The 24,485-nt window shown below is 44.2% G+C and overlaps 1 protein-coding gene across 1 annotated transcript in view; it reads right to left on the minus strand.

Annotated features, from left to right (window-relative positions):
- The window catches only part of LOC124117947 (ubiquitin-conjugating enzyme E2 U-like), an 83,461-nt gene that overhangs the window by 47,676 nt on the left and 11,300 nt on the right, over positions 1–24,485 (minus strand). The window contains exon 5 of the mRNA XM_048399821.1: positions 24,280–24,377. Within this exon, the coding sequence (XP_048255778.1) occupies positions 24,280–24,377 (98 nt within the window). The remainder of the gene's footprint in view (positions 1–24,279; positions 24,378–24,485) is intronic.

The following is a 24,485-nucleotide window of genomic DNA, read 5'->3' on the forward strand; positions in this document are numbered from 1 at the left end:
AAAGACATGGTGAACCTGTACCCTAACCTGAATGGACAACAAAGTCATGGTGGACCTGTACGCTAACCTGAATGGACAACAAAGTCATGGTCGACCTGTATGCTCACCTGAATGCGCAACAAAGTCATGGTGGACCGGTACGCTAACCTGAATAGACCACAAAGTCATGGTGGACTGGTACGCTAACCTCTATGGACAACAAAGTCATGGTGAACCTGTACCCTAACCTGAATAGACAACAAAGTCATGGTGGACCTGTACGCTAACCTGAATGGACAACAAAGTCATGGTCGACATGTATGCTAACCTCTATGGCCAACAAAGACATGGTGAACCTGTACCCTAAACTGAATGGACAACAAAGTCATGGTCGACCTGTATGCTAACCTCTATTGACAAAAAAGTCATGGTGGACCTGTACGCTAACCTGAATAGACAACAAAGTCATGGTGGACTGGTACGCTAACCTCTATGGACAACAAAGTCATGGTGAACCTGTACCCTAACCTGAATAGACAACAAAGTCATGGTGGACCTGTACGCTAACCTGAATGGACAACAAAGTCATGGTCGACATGTATGCTAACCTCTATTGACAACAAAGTCATGGTGGACCTGTACACTAACCTCTATGGACAACAAAGTCATGGTGGACCTGTACCCTAACCAGAATGGACAACAAAGTCATGGTGAACCTGTACCCTAACCTGAATGGACAACAAAGTCATGGTGGACCTGTACACTAACCTGAATGGACAACAAAGTCATGGTGGACCTATATGCTAACCTGAATGGACAACAAAGTCATAGACGACCTGTATGCTTACCTCTATGGACAACAAAGTCATGGTGGACCTGTACGCTAACCTGAATGGACAACAAAGTCATGGTGGACTGGTACGCTAACCTCTATGGACAACAAAGTCATGGTGAACCTGTACACAAACCTGAACGGACAACAAAGTCATGGTGGACCTGTACGCTCACATGAATGCGCAACAAAGTCATGGTGGACCGGTACGCTAACCTCCATGGACAACAAAGTCATGGTGGACCTGAACGCTAACCTGAATGGACAACAAAGTCATGGTCGACCTGTATGCTAACCTCTATTGACAACAAAGTCATGGTTGACGTGTACGCTAACCTTAATGGACAACAAAGTCATGGTGGACTGGTACGCTAACCTCTATAGTAAACAAAGTCATGGTCGACCTGTATGCTAACCTCTATGGACAACAAAGTCATGGTCGACCTGTATGCTAACCTCTATTGACAACAAAGTCATGGTGGACCGGTACACTAACATGAATGGACAACAAAGTCATGGTCGACCTGTATGCTAACCTCTATTGACAACAAAGTCATGGTGGACCTGTACGCTAACCTGAATGGACAACAAAGTCATGGTGGACTGGTACGCTAACCTCTATGGACAACAAAGTCATGGTGAACCTGTACCCTAACCTGAATGGACAACAAAGTCATGGTGGACCTGTACGCTAACCTGAATGGACAACAAAGTCATGGTCAACCTGTATGCTCACCTGAATGCGCAACAAAGTCATGGTGGACCGGTACACTAACCTCTATGGACAACAAAGTCATGGTGGACCTGAACGCTAACATGAATGGACAACAAAGTCATGGTGGACCTGTACGCTAATCTGAATGGACAACAAAGTCATGGTGGACCTGTACGCTCACCTGAAGTGACAACAAAGTCATGGTGGACCTGTACGCTAACCAGAATGGACAACAAAGTCATGGTGGACCTGTATGCTAACCTGTATGGACAACAAAGTCATGGTGAACCTCTACGCTAACCTGAATGGACAACAAAGTCATGGTCGACCTGTATGCTAACCTCTATTGAAAACAAGTCATAGTGGACCTGTGCACTAACCTCTATGGACAACAAAGTCATGGTGGACCTGTACACTAACCTGAATGGCCAACAAAGTCATGGTGAACCTGTACCCTAACCTGAATGGACAACAAAGTCATGGTGGACCTGTACGCTAACCTGAATGGACAAGAAAGTCATGGTCGACCTGTATGCTAACCTCTATTGACAACAAAGTCATGGTAGACCTGTACGCTAACCTGAATGGACAACAAAGTCATGGTGGACTTGTACATTAACCTCTATAGACAACAAAGTCATGGTGAACCTGTACACAAACCTGAATGGACAACAAAGTCATGGTGGACCTGTACGCTCACATGAATGCGCAACAAAGTCATGGTGGACCGGTACGCTAACCTCCATGGACAACAAAGTCATGGTGGACCTGAACGCTAACCTGAATGGACAACAAAGCCATGGTCGACCTGTATGCTAACCTCTATTGACAACAAAGTCATGGTTGACGTGTACGCTAACCTTAATGGACAACAAAGTCATGGTGGACTGGTACGCTAACCTCTATAGTAAACAAAGTCATGGTCGACCTGTATGCTAACCTCTATGGACAACAAAGTCATGGTCGACCTGTATGCTAACCTCTATTGACAACAAAGTCATGGTGGACCGGTACACTAACCTGAATGGACAACAAAGTCATGGTCGACCTGTATGCTAACCTCTATTGACAACAAAGTCATGGTGGACCTGTACGCTAACCTGAATGGACAACAAAGTCATGGTGGACTGGTACGCTAACCTCTATGGACAACAAAGTCATGGTGAACCTGTACCCTAACCTGAATGGACAACAAAGTCATGGTGGACCTGTACGCTAACCTGAATGGACAACAAAGTCATGGTCAACCTGTATGCTCACCTGAATGCGCAACAAAGTCATGGTGGACCGGTACACTAACCTCTATGGACAACAAAGTCATGGTGGACCTGAACGCTAACATGAATGGACAACAAAGTCATGGTGGACCTGTACGCTAATCTGAATGGACAACAAAGTCATGGTGGACCTGTACGCTCACCTGAAGTGACAACAAAGTCATGGTGGACCTGTACGCTAACCAGAATGGACAACAAAGTCATGGTGGACCTGTATGCTAACCTGTATGGACAACAAAGTCATGGTGAACCTCTACGCTAACCTGAATGGACAACAAAGTCATGGTCGACCTGTATGCTAACCTCTATTGAAAACAAGTCATAGTGGACCTGTGCACTAACCTCTATGGACAACAAAGTCATGGTGGACCTGTACACTAACCTGAATGGCCAACAAAGTCATGGTGAACCTGTACCCTAACCTGAATGGACAACAAAGTCATGGTGGACCTGTACGCTAACCTGAATGGACAAGAAAGTCATGGTCGAAATGTATGCTAACCTCTATTGACAACAAAGTCATGGTAGACCTGTACGCTAACCTGAATGGACAACAAAGTCATGGTGGACTTGTACATTAACCTGAATGGACAACAAAGTCATGGTGAACCTGTACACTAACCTGAATGGACAACAAAGTCATGGTGGACCTGTACGCTCACCTGAATGCGCAACAAAGTTATGGTGGACCGGTAGGCTAACCTGAATGGACAACAAAGTCATGGTGGACTTGTACATTAACCTGAATGGACAACAAAGTCATGGTGAACCTGTACACTAACCTGAATGGACGACAAAGTCATGGTGGACCTGTACGCTCACCTGAATGCGCAACAAAGTTATGGTGGACCGGTAGGCTAACCTCCATGGAAAACAAAGTCATGGTGGACCTGTACACTAACCTGAATGGACAACAAAGTCATGGTGGACTGGTACGCTAACCTCTATGGACAACAAAGTCATGGTGAACCTGTACACTAACCTGAATGGACAACAAAGTCATGGTGGACCTGTACGCTCACCTGAATGCGCAACAAAGTTATGGTGGACCGGTACGCTAACCTCTATGGAAAAACAAAGTCATGGTGGACCTGAACGCTAACCTGAATGGACAACAAAGTCATGGTGGACCTGTACGCTAACCTGAATGGACAACAAAGTCATGTTGGACCTGTACCCTAACCTGAATGGACAACAAAGTCATGGTGGACCTGTACGCTAACCTGAATGGACAACAAACTCAGGGTCGACATGTATGCTAACCTCTATTGACAACAAAGTCATGGTGGACCTGTACACTAACCTCTATGGACAACAAAGTCATGGTGGACCTGTACCCTAACCAGAATGGACAACAAAGTCATGGTGAACCTGTACCCTAACCTGAATGGACAACAAAGTCATGGTGGACCTGTACACTAACCTGAATGGACAACAAAGTCATGGTGGACCTATATGCTAACCTGAATGGACAACAAAGTCATAGACGACCTGTATGCTTACCTCTATGGACAACAAAGTCATGGTGGACCTGTACGCTAACCTGAATGGACAACAAAGTCATGGTGGACTGGTACGCTAACCTCTATGGACAACAAAGTCATGGTGAACCTGTACACAAACCTGAATGGACAACAAAGTCATGGTGGACCTGTACGCTCACATGAATGCGCAACAAAGTCATGGTGGACCGGTACGCTAACCTCCATGGACAACAAAGTCATGGTGGACCTGAACGCTAACCTGAATGGACAACAAAGTCATGGTCGACCTGTATGCTAACCTCTATTGACAACAAAGTCATGGTTGACGTGTACGCTAACCTTAATGGACAACAAAGTCATGGTGGACTGGTACGCTAACCTCTATAGTAAACAAAGTCATGGTCGACCTGTATGCTAACCTCTATGGACAACAAAGTCATGGTCGACCTGTATGCTAACCTCTATTGACAACAAAGTCATGGTGGACCGGTACACTAACCTGAATGGACAACAAAGTCATGGTCGACCTGTATGCTAACCTCTATTGACAACAAAGTCATGGTGGACCTGTACGCTAACCTGAATGGACAACAAAGTCATGGTGGACTGGTACGCTAACCTCTATGGACAACAAAGTCATGGTGAACCTGTACCCTAACCTGAATGGACAACAAAGTCATGGTGGACCTGTACGCTAACCTGAATGGACAACAAAGTCATGGTGGACCTGTATGCTCACCTGAATGCGCAACAAAGTCATGGTGAACCTGTACACTAACCTGAATGGACAACAAAGTCATGGTGGACCTGTACGCTCACCTGAATGCGCAACAAAGTTATGGTGGACCGGTAGGCTAACCTGAATGGACAACAAAGTCATGGTGGACTTGTACATTAACCTGAATGGACAACAAAGTCATGGTGAACCTGTACACTAACCTGAATGGACAACAAAGTCATGGTGGACCTGTACGCTCACCTGAATGCGCAACAAAGTTATGGTGGACCGGTAGGCTAACCTCCATGGAAAACAAAGTCATGGTGGACCTGTACACTAACCTGAATGGACAACAAAGTCATGGTGGACTGGTACGCTAACCTCTATGGACAACAAAGTCATGGTGAACCTGTACACTAACCTGAATGGACAACAAAGTCATGGTGGACCTGTACGCTCACCTGAATGCGCAACAAAGTTATGGTGGACCGGTACGCTAACCTCTATGGAAAACAAAGTCATGGTGGACCTGAACGCTAACCTGAATGGACAACAAAGTCATGGTGGACCTGTACGCTAACCTGAATGGACAACAAAGTCATGTTGGACCTGTACGCTCACCTGAAGTGACAACAAAGTCATGGTGGACCTGTACCCTAACCTGAATGGACAACAAAGTCATGGTGGACCTGTACGCTAACCTGAATGGACAACAAACTCAGGGTCGACATGTATGCTAACCTCTATTGACAACAAAGTCATGGTGGACCTGTACACTAACCTCTATGGACAACAAAGTCATGGTGGACCTGTACCCTAACCAGAATGGACAACAAAGTCATGGTGAACCTGTACCCTAACCTGAATGGACAACAAAGTCATGGTGGACCTGTACACTAACCTGAATGGACAACAAAGTCATGGTGGACCTATATGCTAACCTGAATGGACAACAAAGTCATAGACGACCTGTATGCTTACCTCTATGGACAACAAAGTCATGGTGGACCTGTACGCTAACCTGAATGGACAACAAAGTCATGGTGGACTGGTACGCTAACCTCTATGGACAACAAAGTCATGGTGAACCTGTACACAAACCTGAATGGACAACAAAGTCATGGTGGACCTGTACGCTCACATGAATGCGCAACAAAGTCATGGTGGACCGGTACGCTAACCTCCATGGACAACAAAGTCATGGTGGACCTGAACGCTAACCTGAATGGACAACAAAGTCATGGTCGACCTGTATGCTAACCTCTATTGACAACAAAGTCATGGTTGACGTGTACGCTAACCTTAATGGACAACAAAGTCATGGTGGACTGGTACGCTAACCTCTATAGTAAACAAAGTCATGGTCGACCTGTATGCTAACCTCTATGGACAACAAAGTCATGGTGGACCTGTACGCTCACATGAATGCGCAACAAAGTCATGGTGGACCGGTACGCTAACCTCCATGGACAACAAAGTCATGGTGGACCTGAACGCTAACCTGAATGGACAACAAAGTCATGGTCGACCTGTATGCTAACCTCTATTGACAACAAAGTCATGGTTGACGTGTACGCTAACCTTAATGGACAACAAAGTCATGGTGGACTGGTACGCTAACCTCTATAGTAAACAAAGTCATGGTCGACCTGTATGCTAACCTCTATGGACAACAAAGTCATGGTCGACCTGTATGCTAACCTCTATTGACAACAAAGTCATGGTGGACCGGTACACTAACCTGAATGGACAACAAAGTCATGGTCGACCTGTATGCTAACCTCTATTGACAACAAAGTCATGGTGGACCTGTACGCTAACCTGAATGGACAACAAAGTCATGGTGGACTGGTACGCCAACCTCTATGGACAACAAAGTCATGGTGAACCTGTACCCTAACCTGAATGGACAACAAAGTCATGGTGGACCTGTACGCTAACCTGAATGGACAACAAAGTCATGGTCGACCTGTATGCTCACCTGAATGCGCAACAAAGTCATGGTGAACCTGTACACTAACCTGAATGGACAACAAAGTCATGGTGGACCTGTACGCTCACCTGAATGCGCAACAAAGTTATGGTGGACCGGTAGGCTAACCTGAATGGACAACAAAGTCATGGTGGACTTGTACATTAACCTGAATGGACAACAAAGTCATGGTGAACCTGTACACTAACCTGAATGGACAACAAAGTCATGGTGGACCTGTACGCTCACCTGAATGCGCAACAAAGTTATGGTGGACCGGTAGGCTAACCTCCATGGAAAACAAAGTCATGGTGGACCTGTTCACTAACCTGAATGGACAACAAAGTCATGGTGGACTGGTACGCTAACCTCTATGGACAACAAAGTCATGGTGAACCTGTACACTAACCTGAATGGACAACAAAGTCATGGTGGACCTGTACGCTCACCTGAATGCGCAACAAAGTTATGGTGGACCGGTACGCTAACCTCTATGGAAAACAAAGTCATGGTGGACCTGAACGCTAACCTGAATGGACAACAAAGTCATGGTGGACCTGTACGCTAACCTGAATGGACAACAAAGTCATGTTGGACCTGTACGCTCACCTGAAGTGACAACAAAGTCATGGTGGACCTGTACCCTAACCTGAATGGACAACAAAGTCATGGTGGACCTGTACGCTAACCTGAATGGACAACAAACTCAGGGTCGACATGTATGCTAACCTCTATTGACAACAAAGTCATGGTGGACCTGTACACTAACCTCTATGGACAACGAAGTCATGGTGGACCTGTACCCTAACCAGAATGGACAACAAAGTCATGGTGAACCTGTACCCTAACCTGAATGGACAACAAAGTCATGGTGGACCTGTACACTAACCTGAATGGACAACAAAGTCATGGTGGACCTATATGCTAACCTGAATGGACAACAAAGTCATAGACGACCTGTATGCTTACCTCTATGGACAACAAAGTCATGGTGGACCTGTACGCTAACCTGAATGGACAACAAAGTCATGGTGGACTGGTACGCTAACCTCTATGGACAACAAAGTCATGGTGAACCTGTACACAAACCTGAATGGACAACAAAGTCATGGTGGACCTGTACGCTCACATGAATGCGCAACAAAGTCATGGTGGACCGGTATGCTAACCTCCATGGACAACAAAGTCATGGTGGACCTGAACGCTAACCTGAATGGACAACAAAGTCATGGTCGACCTGTATGCTAACCTCTATTGACAACAAAGTCATGGTTGACGTGTACGCTAACCTTAATGGACAACAAAGTCATGGTGGACTGGTACGCTAACCTCTATAGTAAACAAAGTCATGGTCGACCTGTATGCTAACCTCTATGGACAACAAAGTCATGGTCGACCTGTATGCTAACCTCTATTGACAACAAAGTCATGGTGGACCGGTACACTAACCTGAATGGACAACAAAGTCATGGTCGACCTGTATGCTAACCTCTATTGACAACAAAGTCATGGTGGACCTGTACGCTAACCTGAATGGACAACAAAGTCATGGTGGACCTGTGCACTAACCTCTATGGACAACAAAGTCATGGTGAACCTGTACCCTAACCTGAATGGACAACAAAGTCATGGTGGACCTGTACGCTAACCTGAATGGACAACAAAGTCATGGTCGACCTGTATGCTCACCTGAATGCGCAACAAAGTCATGGTGAACCTGTACACTAACCTGAATGGACAACAAAGTCATGGTGGACCTGTACGCTCACCTGAATGCGCAACAAAGTTATGGTGGACCGGTAGGCTAACCTGAATGGACAACAAAGTCATGGTGGACTTGTACATTAACCTGAATGGACAACAAAGTCATGGTGAACCTGTACACTAACCTGAATGGACAACAAAGTCATGGTGGACCTGTACGCTCACCTGAATGCGCAACAAAGTTATGGTGGACCGGTAGGCTAACCTCCATGGAAAACAAAGTCATGGTGGACCTGTACACTAACCTGAATGGACAACAAAGTCATGGTGGACTGGTACGCTAACCTCTATGGACAACAAAGTCATGGTGAACCTGTACACTAACCTGAATGGACAACAAAGTCATGGTGGACCTGTACGCTCACCTGAATGCGCAACAAAGTTATGGTGGACCGGTACGCTAACCTCTATGGAAAACAAAGTCATGGTGGACCTGAACGCTAACCTGAATGGACAACAAAGTCATGGTGGACCTGTACGCTAACCTGAATGGACAACAAAGTCATGTTGGACCTGTACGCTCACCTGAAGTGACAACAAAGTCATGGTGGACCTGTACCCTAACCTGAATGGACAACAAAGTCATGGTGGACCTGTACGCTAACCTGAATGGACAACAAACTCAGGGTCGACATGTATGCTAACCTCTATTGACAACAAAGTCATGGTGGACCTGTACACTAACCTCTATGGACAACAAAGTCATGGTGGACCTGTACCCTAACCAGAATGGACAACAAAGTCATGGTGAACCTGTACCCTAACCTGAATGGACAACAAAGTCATGGTGGACCTGTACACTAACCTGAATGGACAACAAAGTCATGGTGGACCTATATGCTAACCTGAATGGACAACAAAGTCATAGACGACCTGTATGCTTACCTCTATGGACAACAAAGTCATGGTGGACCTGTACGCTAACCTGAATGGACAACAAAGTCATGGTGGACTGGTACGCTAACCTCTATGGACAACAAAGTCATGGTGAACCTGTACACAAACCTGAATGGACAACAAAGTCATGGTGGACCTGTACGCTCACATGAATGCGCAACAAAGTCATGGTGGACCGGTACGCTAACCTCCATGGACAACAAAGTCATGGTGGACCTGAACGCTAACCTGAATGGACAACAAAGTCATGGTCGACCTGTATGCTAACCTCTATTGACAACAAAGTCATGGTTGACGTGTACGCTAACCTTAATGGACAACAAAGTCATGGTGGACTGGTACGCTAACCTCTATAGTAAACAAAGTCATGGTCGACCTGTATGCTAACCTCTATGGACAACAAAGTCATGGTCGACCTGTATGCTAACCTCTATTGACAACAAAGTCATGGTGGACCGGTACACTAACCTGAATGGACAACAAAGTCATGGTCGACCTGTATGCTAACCTCTATTGACAACAAAGTCATGGTGGACCTGTACGCTAACCTGAATGGACAACAAAGTCATGGTGGACTGGTACGCTAACCTCTATGGACAACAAAGTCATGGTGAACCTGTACCCTAACCTGAATGGACAACAAAGTCATGGTGGACCTGTACGCTAACCTGAATGGACAACAAAGTCATGGTCGACCTGTATGCTCACCTGAATGCGCAACAAAGTCATGGTGGACCGGTACACTAACCTCTATGGACAACAAAGTCATGGTGGACCTGAACGCTGACATGAATGGACAACAAAGTCATGGTGGACCTGTACGCTCACCTGAAGTGACAACAAAGTAATGGTGGACCTGTACGCTAACCAGAATGGACAACAAAGTCATGGTGGACCTGTATGCTAACCTGTATGGACAACAAAGTCATGGTGAACCTCTACGCTAACCTGAATGGACAACAAAGTCATGGTCGACCTGTATGCTAACCTCTATTGAAAACAAGTCATAGTGGACCTGTGCACTAACCTCTATGGACAACAAAGTCATGGTGGACCTGTACACTAACCTGAATGGCCAACAAAGTCATGGTGAACCTGTACCCTAACCTGAATGGACAACAAAGTCATGGTGGACCTGTACGCTAACCTGAATGGACAAGAAAGTCATGGTCGACCTGTATGCTAACCTCTATTGACAACAAAGTCATGGTGGACCTGTACGCTAACCTGAATGGACAACAAAGTCATGGTGGACTTGTACATTAACCTGAATGGACAACAAAGTCATGGTGAACCTGTACACTAACCTGAATGGACAACAAAGTCATGGTGGACCTGTACGCTCACCTGAATGCTCAACAAAGTTATGGTGGACCGGTACGCTAACCTCCATGGAAAACAAAGTCATGGTGGACCTGTACACTAACCTGAATGGACAACAAAGTCATGGTGGACTGGTACGCTAACCTCTATGGACAACAAAGTCATGGTGAACCTGTACACTAACCTGAATGGACAACAAAGTCATGGTGGACCTGTACACTCACCTGAATGCGCAACAAAGTTATGGTGGACCGGTACGCTAACCTCTATGGAAAACAAAGTCATGGTGGACCTGAACGCTAACCTGAATGGACAACAAAGTCATGGTGGACCTGTACGCTAACCTGAATGGACAACAAAGTCATGTTGGACCTGTACGCTCACCTGAAGTGACAACAAAGTCATGGTGGACCTGTACCCTAACCTGAATGGACAACAAAGTCATGGTGGACCTGTACCCTAACCTGAATGGACAACAAAGTCATGGTGAACCTGTACGCTAACCTGAATGGACAACAAAGTCATGGTGGACCTGTACACTAACCTGAATGGACAACAAAGTCATGGTGGACCTATATGCTAACCTGAATGGACAACAAAGTCATAGACGACCTGTATGCTTACCTCTATGGACAACAAAGTCATGGTGGACCTGTACACTAACCTGAATGGACAACAAAGTCATGGTGGACTGGTACGCTAACCTCTATGGACAACAAAGTCATGGTGAACCTGTACACAAACCTGAATGGACAACAAAGTCATGGTGGACCTGTACGCTCACCTGAATGCGCAACAAAGTCATGGTGGACCGGTACGCTAACCTCCATGGACAACAAAGTCATGGTGGACCTGAACGCTAACCTGAATGGACAACAAAGTCATGGTCGACCTGTATGCTAACCTCTATTGACAACAAAGTCATGGTTGACGTGTACGCTAACCTTAATGGACAACAAAGTCATGGTGGACTGGTACGCTAACCTCTATAGTCAACAAAGTCATGGTCGACCTGTATGCTAACCTCTATGGACAACAAAGTCATGGTGGACCGGTACACTAACCTGAATGGACAACAAAGTCATGGTCGACCTGTATGCTAACCTCTATTGACAACAAAGTCATGGTGGACCGGTACGCTAACCTGAATGGACAACAAAGTCATGGTGGACTGGCACGCTAACCTCTATGGACAACAAAGTCATGGTGAACCTGTACCCTAACCTGAATGGACAACAAAGTCATGGTGGACCTGTACGCTAACCTGAATGGACAACAAAGTCATGGTCGACCTGTATGCTCACCTGAATGCGCAACAAAGTCATGGTGGACCTGTACGCTAACCAGAATGGACAACAAAGTCATGGTGGACCTGTACGCTCACCTGAAGTGACAACAAAGTCATGGTGGACCTGTACGCTAACCAGAATGGACAACAAAGTCATGGTGGACCTGTATGCTAACCTGTATGGACAACAAAGTCATGGTGAACCTCTACGCTAACCTGAATGGACAACAAAGTCATGGTCGACCTGTATGCTAACCTCTATTGAAAACAAGTCATAGTGGACCTGTGCACTAACCTCTATGGACAACAAAGTCATGGTGGACCGGTACACTAACCTGAATGGCCAACAAAGTCATGGTGGACCTGTACGCTAACCTGAATGGACAAGAAAGTCATGGTCGACCTGTATGCTAACCTCTATTGACAACAAAGTCATGGTGGACCTGTACACTAACCTGAATGGACAACAAAATCATGGTGGACTTGTACATTAACCTGAATGGACAACAAAGTCATGGTGAACCTGTACACTAACCTGAATGGCCAACAAAGTCATGGTGAACCTGTACCCTAACCTGAATGGACAACAAAGTCATGGTGGACCTGAACGCTAACCTCTATGGAGAGCAAAGTCATGGTGGACCTGTATGGTAACCTCTATTGACAACAAAGTCATGGTGGACCGGTACACTAACCTGAATGGACAACAAAGTCATGGTGGACGGGTACGCTCACCTGAAGTGACAACAAAGTCATGGTGGACCTGTACGCTAACCTGAATGGACAACAAAGTCATGGTGGACCTGTACACTAACCTGAATGGCCAACAAAGTCATGGTGAACCTGTACCCTAACCTGAATGGACAACAAAGTCATGGTGGACCTGAACGCTAACCTCTATGGAGAGCAAAGTCATGGTGGACCTGTATGGTAACCTCTATTGACAACAAAGTCATGGTGGACCGGTACACTAACCTGAATGGACAACAAAGTCATGGTGGACGGGTACGCTCACCTGAAGTGACAACAAAGTCATGGTGGACCTGTACGCTAACCTGAATGGACAACAAAGTCATGGTGGACCTGTACACTAACCTGGATGGCCAACAAAGTCATGGTGAACCTGTACCCTAACCTGAATGGACAACAAAGTCATGGTGGACCTGAACGCTAACCTCTATGGAGAGCAAAGTCATGGTGGACCTGTATGGTAACCTCTATTGACAACAAAGTCATGGTGGACCGGTACACTAACCTGAATGGACAACAAAGTCATGGTGGACGGGTACGCTCACCTGAAGTGACAACAAAGTCATGGTGGACCTGTACGCTAACCTGAATGGACAACAAAGTCATGGTGGACCTGTATGCTAAGCTGTATGGACAACAAAGTCATGGTGAACCTGTACGCTAACCTGAATGGACAACAAAGTCATGGTGGACCTGAACGCTAACCTCCATGGACAGCAAAGTCATGGTAGACCTGTATGCTAACCTATATTGACAACAAAGTCATGGTGGACCGGTACACTAACCTGAATGGACAACAAAGTCATGGTGGACCGGTAAACTAGCCTCTATGGACAACAAAGTCATGGTGGAACTGTACACCAACCTGAATGGCCAACAAAGTCATGGTGAACCTGTACCCTAACCTGAATGGACAACAAAGTCATGGTGGACCTGTACACTAACCTGAATGGACAACAAAGTCATGGTGGACCTGTACGCTAACCGTAATGGACAACAAAATCATGGTCGACCTGTATGCTAACCTCTATTGACAACAAAGTCATGGTGGACCTGTACGCTAACCTGAATAGACAACAAAGTCATGGTGGACTGGTACGCTAACCTCTATGGACAACAAATTCATGGTGAACCTGTATGCTAACCTGAATGGACAACAAAGTCATGGTCGACATGTATGCTAACCTCTATTGACAACAAGTATTTGTCACAGAGTGACGAAATATCCCCCGCCAGATACACCATAGTACCAAATATGAAGACAATCCAGCGATTAGTTCTTGAGATATTGTGGCAACACCGTTTTCCAACTCCAAAAACAGATTTGCCTGCTGTGACCTTGAAAATGGGGTCAAGGTCACCAAATCTGACAGGTGTATGCGATGTCTGTATATACACTATAGTTCCAAATATGAAGACAATCCAGCGATTAGTTCTTGAGATATCGCGGCAACACCGTTTTCTAACTCCAAAAGCAGATTTGCCTGCTGTGACCTTGAAAATGGGGTCAAGGTCACCAAAACCGACTGGTGTCTGCGGTGTCTGTATATACACCATAGTTCCAAATATGAAGACAATCGAGAGGTTTAGTTCTTGAGATATCGCGGCAACACCGTTTTCCAACTCTAAAAGCAGATTTGCCTGCTGTGACCTTGAAAATGGGATCAAGGTCACCAAAACCTCTGTCTGCCGAGTCTGTATATACACTATAGTTCCAAATATGAAGACAATCCAGTGTTTAGTTCTTGAGATATCGCGGCAACACCGTTTTCCAACTCCAAAAGCAGATTTGTCTGCTGTGACCTTGAAAATGGGATCAAGGTCACCAAAACCGACTGGTGTCTGCGGAGTCTGTATATACACCATAGTTCGAAATATGAAGACAATCCAGTGTTTAGTTCTTGAGATATCACGGCAACACCGTTTTCCAACTCTAAAAGCAGATTTGCCTGCTGTGACCTTGAAAATGGGATCAAGGTCACCAAAACCGACTGGTGTCTGCGGAGTCTGTATATACACTATAGTTCCAAATATGAAGACAATCCAGTGTTTAGTTCTTGAGATATCGCGGCAACACCGTTTTCCAACTCCAAAAGCAGATTTGTCTGCTGTGACCTTGAAAATGGGATCAAGGTCACCAAAACCGACTGGTGTCTGCGGAGTCTGTATATACACCATAGTTCCAAATATGAAGACAATCCAATGTTTAGTTCTTGAGATATCGCGGCAACACCGTTTTCCAACTCTAAAAGCAGATTTGTCTGCTGTGACCTTGAAAATGGGATCAAGGTCACCAAAACCGACTGGTGTCTGCGGAGTCTGTATATACACCATAGTTCCAAATATGAAGACAATCCAGTGTTTAGTTCTTGAGATATCGCGGCAACAAACAGGTGGGACGTACGGACGGACGTACGGACGGTCGTGAATACTATATCCCCCGCTTTGCGCTTTTGCGCGGCGGGGGATAACAAAGTCATGGTGGACCTGTACACTAACCTGAATGGCCAACAAAGTCATGGTGAACCTGTACCCTAACCTGAATGGACAACAAAGTCATGGTGGACCTGTACCCTAACCTGAATGGACAACAAAGTCATGGTGGACCTGTACGCTAACCTTTATTGACAACAAAGTCATGGTGGACCTGTACGCTAACCTGAATAGACCACAAAGTCATGGTGGACTGGTACGCTAACCTCTATGGACAACAAAGTCATGGTGAACCTGTACCCTAACCTGAATGGACAACAAAGTCATGGTGGACCTGTACGCTAACCTGAATGGACAACAAAGTCATGGTCGACATGTATGCTAACCTCTATGGCCAACAAAGACATGGTGAACCTGTACCCTAACCTGAATGGACAACAAAGTCATGGTCGACCTGTATGCTAACCTCTATTGACAACAAAGTCATGGTGGACCGGTACGCTAACCTGAATGGACAACAAAGTCATGGTGGACTGGCACGCTAACCTCTATGGACAACAAAGTCATGGTGAACCTGTACCCTAACCTGAATGGACAACAAAGTCATGGTGGACCTGTACGCTAACATGAATGGACAACAAAGTCATGGTCGACCTGTATGCTCACCTGAATGCGCAACAAAGTCATGGTGGACCTGTACACTAACCTCTATGGACAACAAAGTCATGGTGGACCTGAACGCTAACATGAATGGACAACAAAGTCATGGTGGACCTGTACGCTAATCTGAATGGACAACAAAGTCATGGTGGACCTGTACGCTCACCTGAAGTGACAACAAAGTCATGGTGGACCTTTACGCTAACCAGAATGGACAACAAAGTCATGGTGGACCTGTATGCTAACCTGTATGGACAACAAAGTCATGGTGAACCTCTACGCTAACCTGAATGGACAACAAAGTCATGGTCGACCTGTATGCTAACCTCTATTGAAAACAAGTCATAGTGGACCTGTGCACTAACCTCTATGGACAACAAAGTCATGGTGGACCTGTACACTAACCTGAATGGCCAACAAAGTCATGGTGAACCTGTACCCTAACCTGAATGGACAACAAAGTCATGGTGGACCTGAACGCTAACCTCTATGGAGAGCAAAGTCATGGTGGACCTGTATGGTAACCTCTATTGACAACAAAGTCATGGTGGACCGGTACACTAACCTGAATGGACAACAAAGTCATGGTGGACGGGTACGCTCACCTGAAGTGACAACAAAGTCATGGTGGACCTGTACGCTAACCTGAATGGACAACAAAGTCATGGTGGACCTGAACGCTAACCTCCATGGACAGCAAAGTCATGGTAGACCTGTATGCTAACCTATATTGACAACAAAGTCATGGTGGACCGGTACACTAACCTGAATGGACAACAAAGTCATGGTGGACCGGTAAACTAGCCTCTATGGACAACAAAGTCATGGTGGAACTGTACACCAACCTGAATGGCCAACAAAGTCATGGTGAACCTGTACCCTAACCTGAATGGACAACAAAGTCATGGTGGACCTGTACACTAACCTGAATGGACAACAAAGTCATGGTGGACCTGTACGCTAACCGTAATGGACAACAAAATCATGGTCGACCTGTATGCTAACCTCTATTGACAACAAAGTCATGGTGGACCTGTACGCTAACCTGAATAGACAACAAAGTCATGGTGGACTGGTACGCTAACCTCTATGGACAACAAATTCATGGTGAACCTGTATGCTAACCTGAATGGACAACAAAGTCATGGTCGACATGTATGCTAACCTCTATTGACAACAAGTATTTGTCACAGAGTGACGAAATATCCCCCGCCATATACACCATAGTACCAAATATGAAGACAATCCAGCGATTAGTTCTTGAGATATTGTGGCAACACCGTTTTCCAACTCCAAAAACAGATTTGCCTGCTGTGACCTTGAAAATGGGGTCAAGGTCACCAAATCTGACAGGTGTATGCGATGTCTGTATATACACTATAGTTCCAAATATGAAGACAATCCAGCGATTAGTTCTTGAGATATCGCGGCAACACCGTTTTCTAACTCCAAAAGCAGATTTGCCTGCTGTGACCTTGAAAATGGGGTCAAGGTCACCAAAACCGACTGGTGTCTGTGGTGTCTGTATATACACCATAGTTCCAAATATGAAGACAATCGAGAGGTTTAGTTCTTGAGATATCGCGGCAACACCGTTTTCCAACTCTAAAAGCAGATTTGCCTGCTGTGACCTTGAAAATGGGATCAAGGTCACCAAAACCGACTGGTGTCTGCGGAGTCTGTATATACACTATAGTTCCAAATATGAAGACAATCCAGTGTTTAGTTCTTGAGATATCGCGGCAACACCGTTTTCCAACTCCAAAAGCAGATTTGTCTGCTGTGACCTTGAAAATGGGATCAAGGTCACCAAAACCGACTGGTGTCTGCGGAGTCTGTATATACACCATAGTTCCAAATATGAAGACAATCCAGTGTTTAGTTCTTGAGATATCGCGGCAACACCGTTTTCCAACTCCAAAAGCAGATTTGTCCGCTGTGACCTTGAAAATGGGATCAAGGTCACCAAAACCGACTGGTGGCCGCGGAGTCTGTATATACACCATAGTTCCAAATATGAAGACAATCCAATGTTTAGTTCTTGAGATATCGCGGCAACACCGTTTTCCAACTCTAAAAGCAGATTTGCCTGCTGTGACCTTGAAAATGGGATCAAGGTCACCAAAACCGACTGGTGTCTGTGGAGTCTGTATATACACTATAGTTCCAAATATGAAGACAATCCAGTGTTTAGTTCTTGAGATATCGCGGCAACACCGTTTTCCAACTCCAAAAGCAGATTTGTCTGCTGTGACCTTGAAAATGGGATCAAGGTCACCAAAACCGACTGGTGTCTGCGGAGTCTGTATATACACTATAGTTCCAAATATGAAGACAATCCAGTGTTTAGTTCTTGAGATATCGCGGCAACAAACAGGTGGGACCTACGGACGGACGTACGGACGGTCGTGAATACTATATCCCCCGCTTTGCGCTTTTGCGCGGCGGGGGATAACAAAGTCATGGTGGACCTGTACACTAACCTGAATGGCCAACAAAGTCATGGTGAACCTGTACCCTAACCTGAATGGACAACAAAGTCATGGTGGACCTGTACCCTAACCTGAATGGACAACAAAGTCATGGTGGACCTGTACGCTAACCTTTATTGACAACAAAGTCATGGTGGACCTGTACGCTAACCTGAATAGACCACAAAGTCATGGTGGACTGGTACGCTAACCTCTATGGACAACAAAGTCATGGTGAACCTGTACCCTAACCTGAATGGACAACAAAGTCATGGTGGACCTGTACGCTAACCTGAATGGACAACAAAGTCATGGTCGACATGTATGCTAACCTCTATGGCCAACAAAGACATGGTGAACCTGTACCCTAACCTGAATGGACAACAAAGTCATGGTCGACCTGTATGCTAACCTCTATTGACAACAAAGTCATGGTGGACCTGTACGCTAACCTGAATAGACAACAAAGTCATGGTGGACTGGTACGCTAACCTCTATGGACAACAAAGTCATGGTGAACCTGTACCCTAACCTGAATAGACAACAAAGTCATGGTGGACCTGTACGCTAACCTGAATGGACAACAAAGTCATGGTCGACATGTATTCTAACCTCTATTGACAACAAAGTCATGGTGGACCTGTACACTAACCTCTATGGACAACAAAGTCATGGTGGACCTGTACGCTTACCTGAATAGACACCAAAGTCATGGTGGACTGGTACGCTAACCTCTATGGAGAACAAAGTCATGGTGAACCTGTACACTAACCTGAATGGACAACAAAGTCATGGTGGACCTGTACGCTCATCTGAATGCGCAACAAAGTCATGGTGGACCGGTACCCTAACCTCTATTGACAACAAAGTCATGGTGGACCTGAACGCTAACCTCTATGGACAGCAAAGTCTAATCTGTTTATTCAGTACATGAGTGGGCCAGCGGCCCATAGTACAATTCGGTTCACCAGACATGTATAAAAATACAACTGTGTACACCTAAATACACAACAGCAAGGCATTCATAGATAAAGAATATTACTTCTGCAAAAATGAATTCCTTAACTTAAAAGCGTGGTAAATATAACAAGCCAGACTTCTAATTGTTGACTGATGCAGAGACGACATAAGTATGTAAAATTGTTCTATTGATGGATTTACATAATATTTTTGAGGAATATATGTCACTCGGAGGGCATAATATTTTTCACAAACCAATACAAAATGGTATTCAGACTCAACATAGCCTGTTTTACAAACCATACATAACCTTCGCTGTCTTGGGATACCAAAATATCTCCCGGTTTCTATGTGGAGCGAGTGGGAGCTAGCTCTAAAACGTGCCAGTGCAACGCGAAACTTATTGATTGTAATAGCCGATAAATAAAATTCCCTGCTAAACCTAAATTTATAACAAAGATATGATGAATACTTGGGGCTATTGGTCAAAGCAAAATGCCAATCTTGTTCATAAGAGCATTTTAATCTTTGTATGAACTCATCAATAAATGAAATAGAAATAACAAGATGCTGATTTTCCCATACGTAGCCAAAGCCATAGGCGTACAAAAGTAATTTAACTCTAGAGGCCCAATTAGTCTTACCTGCTATGGCCTGCTGCACAAGCATATTGTAACTTTTTCGTGGATAACGCGAATCGGGCATCTTTAAAATCTTACACCAATAATTCAAGCATCTTTTGAAAGCATAGATATACAAAGGGTATCTCCCACACTCTCCACGCACAACATGATTGGAAGTTGCTGACTTAACTCCTAAAATACGTTTACAAGCAAGTGTATGAACAACTTCAATCTCCTCGCAAAACGATAAAGATAAACCCCAAACTTCTGCACCGTAAAGAAGTACTGGCACAACTTTAGCATCAAAAATTTTAAAGAAAATATTCATAGGAATAGGTTTAATTAGCTGTAGGGACTTCAAAAGCTTAAACAAAACCTTTTTAGCTTGATTAACAACATTAGATATATGTGCACTCCAAGATAGATTTCGAAAAAATAATACACCAAGGTATTTATATGTAGTTACACATTCCAACAATTTTCCATCGTAAACCCATTTTTCATATTTTGAAAGAACACTCCCATTTTTAAAAACTACTACTTTAGTTTTATCAATATTGACTGTTAATGAATAATCTTTACAATAACATTCTAACACATTGATTCTTTTCTGGAGACCATAAACAGTATCTGCTATGAGAATGACATCATCTGCGAAAAGTAATAAAAACAATTGAACTACATCTGGATGAAATTGGATACATGTACCATGTGCGCAACTGGATTCAATATCTATGGCAAGATCATTTATGAACAAGGCAAACAAAATGGGACTAAGGACACATCCTTGACGAACTCCCTTACTGCAGCTAAACATATCAGAAAATGAGTTATTGTATTTGACCAATGCCAAAACTTGTTTATAAATTGACTGTATACAACAGAACATTTTCGGAGAAATACCATTTTTGTATAGTACCATACGCAATTTGGATCTATCTATGGAATCAAAGGCTTTGGCAAAATCAACAAACAAGGCATAAATCACACCTCGTTTCTTAGCCAAATATTTCTCTATTACTGAATATAAAACAAAAATATTATCAGTTGTGGAATATCCACTCCTAAAACCAGCCTGAGACTCTACTAGTCTATCATAGGATTCCGACCAAAACTGAAGTCTTCTGTTTAAAATAGAAATATAAAGTTTACTGAATACACTTAAGATAGTGATACCCCTATAATTAGTGGGAGAATTGGCATCGCCTTTCTTATATATAGGAACAATGTGGCCAACAGCCCAAGATGAGGGAAAATATGCAGAATCAAATATAGCATTAAAGAAGAATGTCAAAAAAGGAACCAGAACATCAGGAGAAGACTTAAACATTTCTGCTATCAGTCCATCATCTCCCGCAGCTTTATTATTTTTCAATCCTGTAATCGCATCAAGCACTTCATCCTGTGAAATAGGGGAATCAAGAATACTCTGAGTTGTTTCGTCAAAATTAACATCGTCAAAAACTAAATTCTCCTCAACCTCTGAAGAAGAGTATTCACCAAATAAGTTCTTAAAGTGCTGATACCAATCTCCTAGTTCTATATTAGGAGAGCGTCTCCTTCCCTCACCAGAGAGTAGCTTCAATTGTGACCAAAATATTTTGCTGTTGTGTATGCCTGTCACCATATTACTAAGAATTTTATCTTGGTAGGCTTTTCTTTTGTTATGGAGTATATTTGTATATTTATTTCTTGCATGTAGATAGTTTGAAAGTGCCAAATGATCCCCAAGTAGTCTATAAACTTTAAGCAGTCTTTGCTTTTCAAATCTAAGAAATTCACACTCTTTATCAAACCAAGGTTGCTTATCGACTAACCAAGCAGATGGGCAAAACTTACGCATACATTCTGCTGCATTACCTAATAAATCTGAGAATAAAGTTACAGCATCATCAAATTTTCCAGATAAAATATGTTCATTACACTGATCAAACACTGAAGCTGACTTGTCAGAAAGTAATACATCTCTAAATGTTGACACTTTATCTTCATTCCACACATAACGGGAGTTGTCACGCACATCTCGTGCATTACATAAGCTAGCACCCACAGAAGCCATATCACGTGACACAAATGAACACGCAACAGGCAGATGATCTGAATCTGACCTAGATAGGACATCGAAGCGGTCACATGATGTAAACAAGTCAGGGCCTGTTATGATATAATCAACAACACTCTGTCCAATATGACTTATAAATGTAAAGTCTCCTTTCCCAGCGTCCGAACCACATCGGCCATTACAAATATATAAATTTAAAGCACTACAAACATTCAATAGCACTTTACCAAAATTATTAACTTTTGAATCACACGAATGTCTCTTAATATCAATATTATCATAAATGTCCGAAAAATCATCAATCCCAAGCCTTTCGGCAATGTCACATTCAATTCCGTCGGGATCTGTGCCAGTTCTAGAGTTAAGGTCGCCACCAATCAAAATACTACAGTCTCCAAATCTTTGTAACACGTCAAGTAGTGATTCAAAGAATAAACTTATACCACACTTCGTTGTAGCCGATTTATACCAGGTTGAGCCCTCAGGATGGACATATACACAAGCTACAATGGTGTCCTTTCCCAAACAAAATAAGCGCTTGTCCAGTACGATGAAAATTCCGTTGGGACCGGTCACACAACCTTTCACATATTGGACTAGGTGTTGTTTTATCAAAACAACCAGACCACCTGACAGTCGCCCAAAAAATGATATTTGCTCAGCTGGGATGGAGTGAGTAATATATCCGGGGAAACATAGTTGACTATCACTATGGGATGACCATGTTTCACATAAACTGATGACATCAAATTGGTGTATGAATGAGATAAAGTCAGTATCGTGGAGCTTCGATTGTAGTCCAGCAATGTTCCAGAATACAAAAGAAGTGGTTAGTCTGGTATTAGAGTTACAGTTACGGCCTTGGCCACACCCCTATCTGCGAAAATCATCTTCATTCTGTGGGTTTCGGACACTAGCTGGCACACCCGCCCTGGGCGGAGTCTTTGAAGTCGCCTGGTCTGTGTCTGGGTGGCCTGGTGGAGACTCATGACGTCTATCTGTAGTCTGCATATGTTCAACCACAAGAACCCCTTTCTTGTAATATCCGCGCTTATTGTTACGTCGTAGCTCCTGTAGCGTCTTCCGTTGAGCTATAGTCAAGTCATTTGCGATTCCGTAACCATTCTCTTTAAGCTTTGGACGGAGCGCAATCGCCCTGATTTTCAAGTCTAACGACGTGAAACGAACAATAACCGGACTGGGGCGATTTACTGTACTTGATCTAAGACGGTGAGTATTCACGGTGAGTCATGGTGGACCTTTATGCTAACCTCTATGGACAACAAAGTCATGGTGGACCGGCACACTAACCTGAATGGACAACAAAGTCATGGTGGACCGGTACACTAACCTCTATCGACAACAAAGCCTTGGTGGACCTGTACACTAACCTCTATGGACAACAAAGCCTTGGTGGACCTGTACGCTAACCTCTATGGACAACAAAGCCTTGGTGGACCTGTACGCTAACCTGAATGTACAAAAAAATCATAGTGGACCTGTACACTAACCTGAATGGACAACAAAGTCATGGTGGACCGGTACAGTAACCTCTATGGACAACAAAGTCATGGTGGACCTGTATGCTAACCTGAATGGACAACAAAGTCATGGTGGACCTATACGCTAACCTCTATGGACAACAAAGTCATGGTGGACCTGTACGCTAACTTGAATGGACAACAAAGTCATGGTGGACCTGTATGCTAATCTGTCTGGACAACAAAGTCATGGTGGACCTGTATGATAACCTGTATGGACAACAAAGTCATGGTGAACCTGTACACTAATCTGAATGGACAACAAAGTCATGGTGGACCTGTACACTAACTTGAATGGACAACAAAGTCATGGTGGACCTGTATGCTAATCTGTCTGGACAACAAAGTCATGGTGGACCTGTATGCTAATCTGTCTGGACAACAAAGTCATGGTGGACCTGTACACTAATCTGAATGGACAACAAAGTCATGGTGGACCTGTACACTCACCTGAATTGACAACAAAGTCATGGTGGACCTGTACGCTAATCTGAATGGACAACAAAGTCATGGTGGACCTATATGCTCACCTGAATGGACAATAAAGTCATGGTGATGCTGTACCCTTCCTTCCACTTCTCAAAGTTATCGAGGAAGTCAATGCAAGGCCTGCCTGTTATCATGTCAACTGGAACAAAGATTATATATAGACCCAGTTATAAAATTGGTCTCATAGGTTATTATTAGCAGATCCAAATACAACACAAGCCCGAAAGACTCTATTAAACTACATAAA

Source organism: Haliotis rufescens, unplaced genomic scaffold, assembly GCF_023055435.1.
Source record: "Haliotis rufescens isolate VD_foot unplaced genomic scaffold, xgHalRufe1.0.p SCAF_2, whole genome shotgun sequence".
NCBI lineage: Eukaryota > Metazoa > Mollusca > Gastropoda > Lepetellida > Haliotidae > Haliotis > Haliotis rufescens.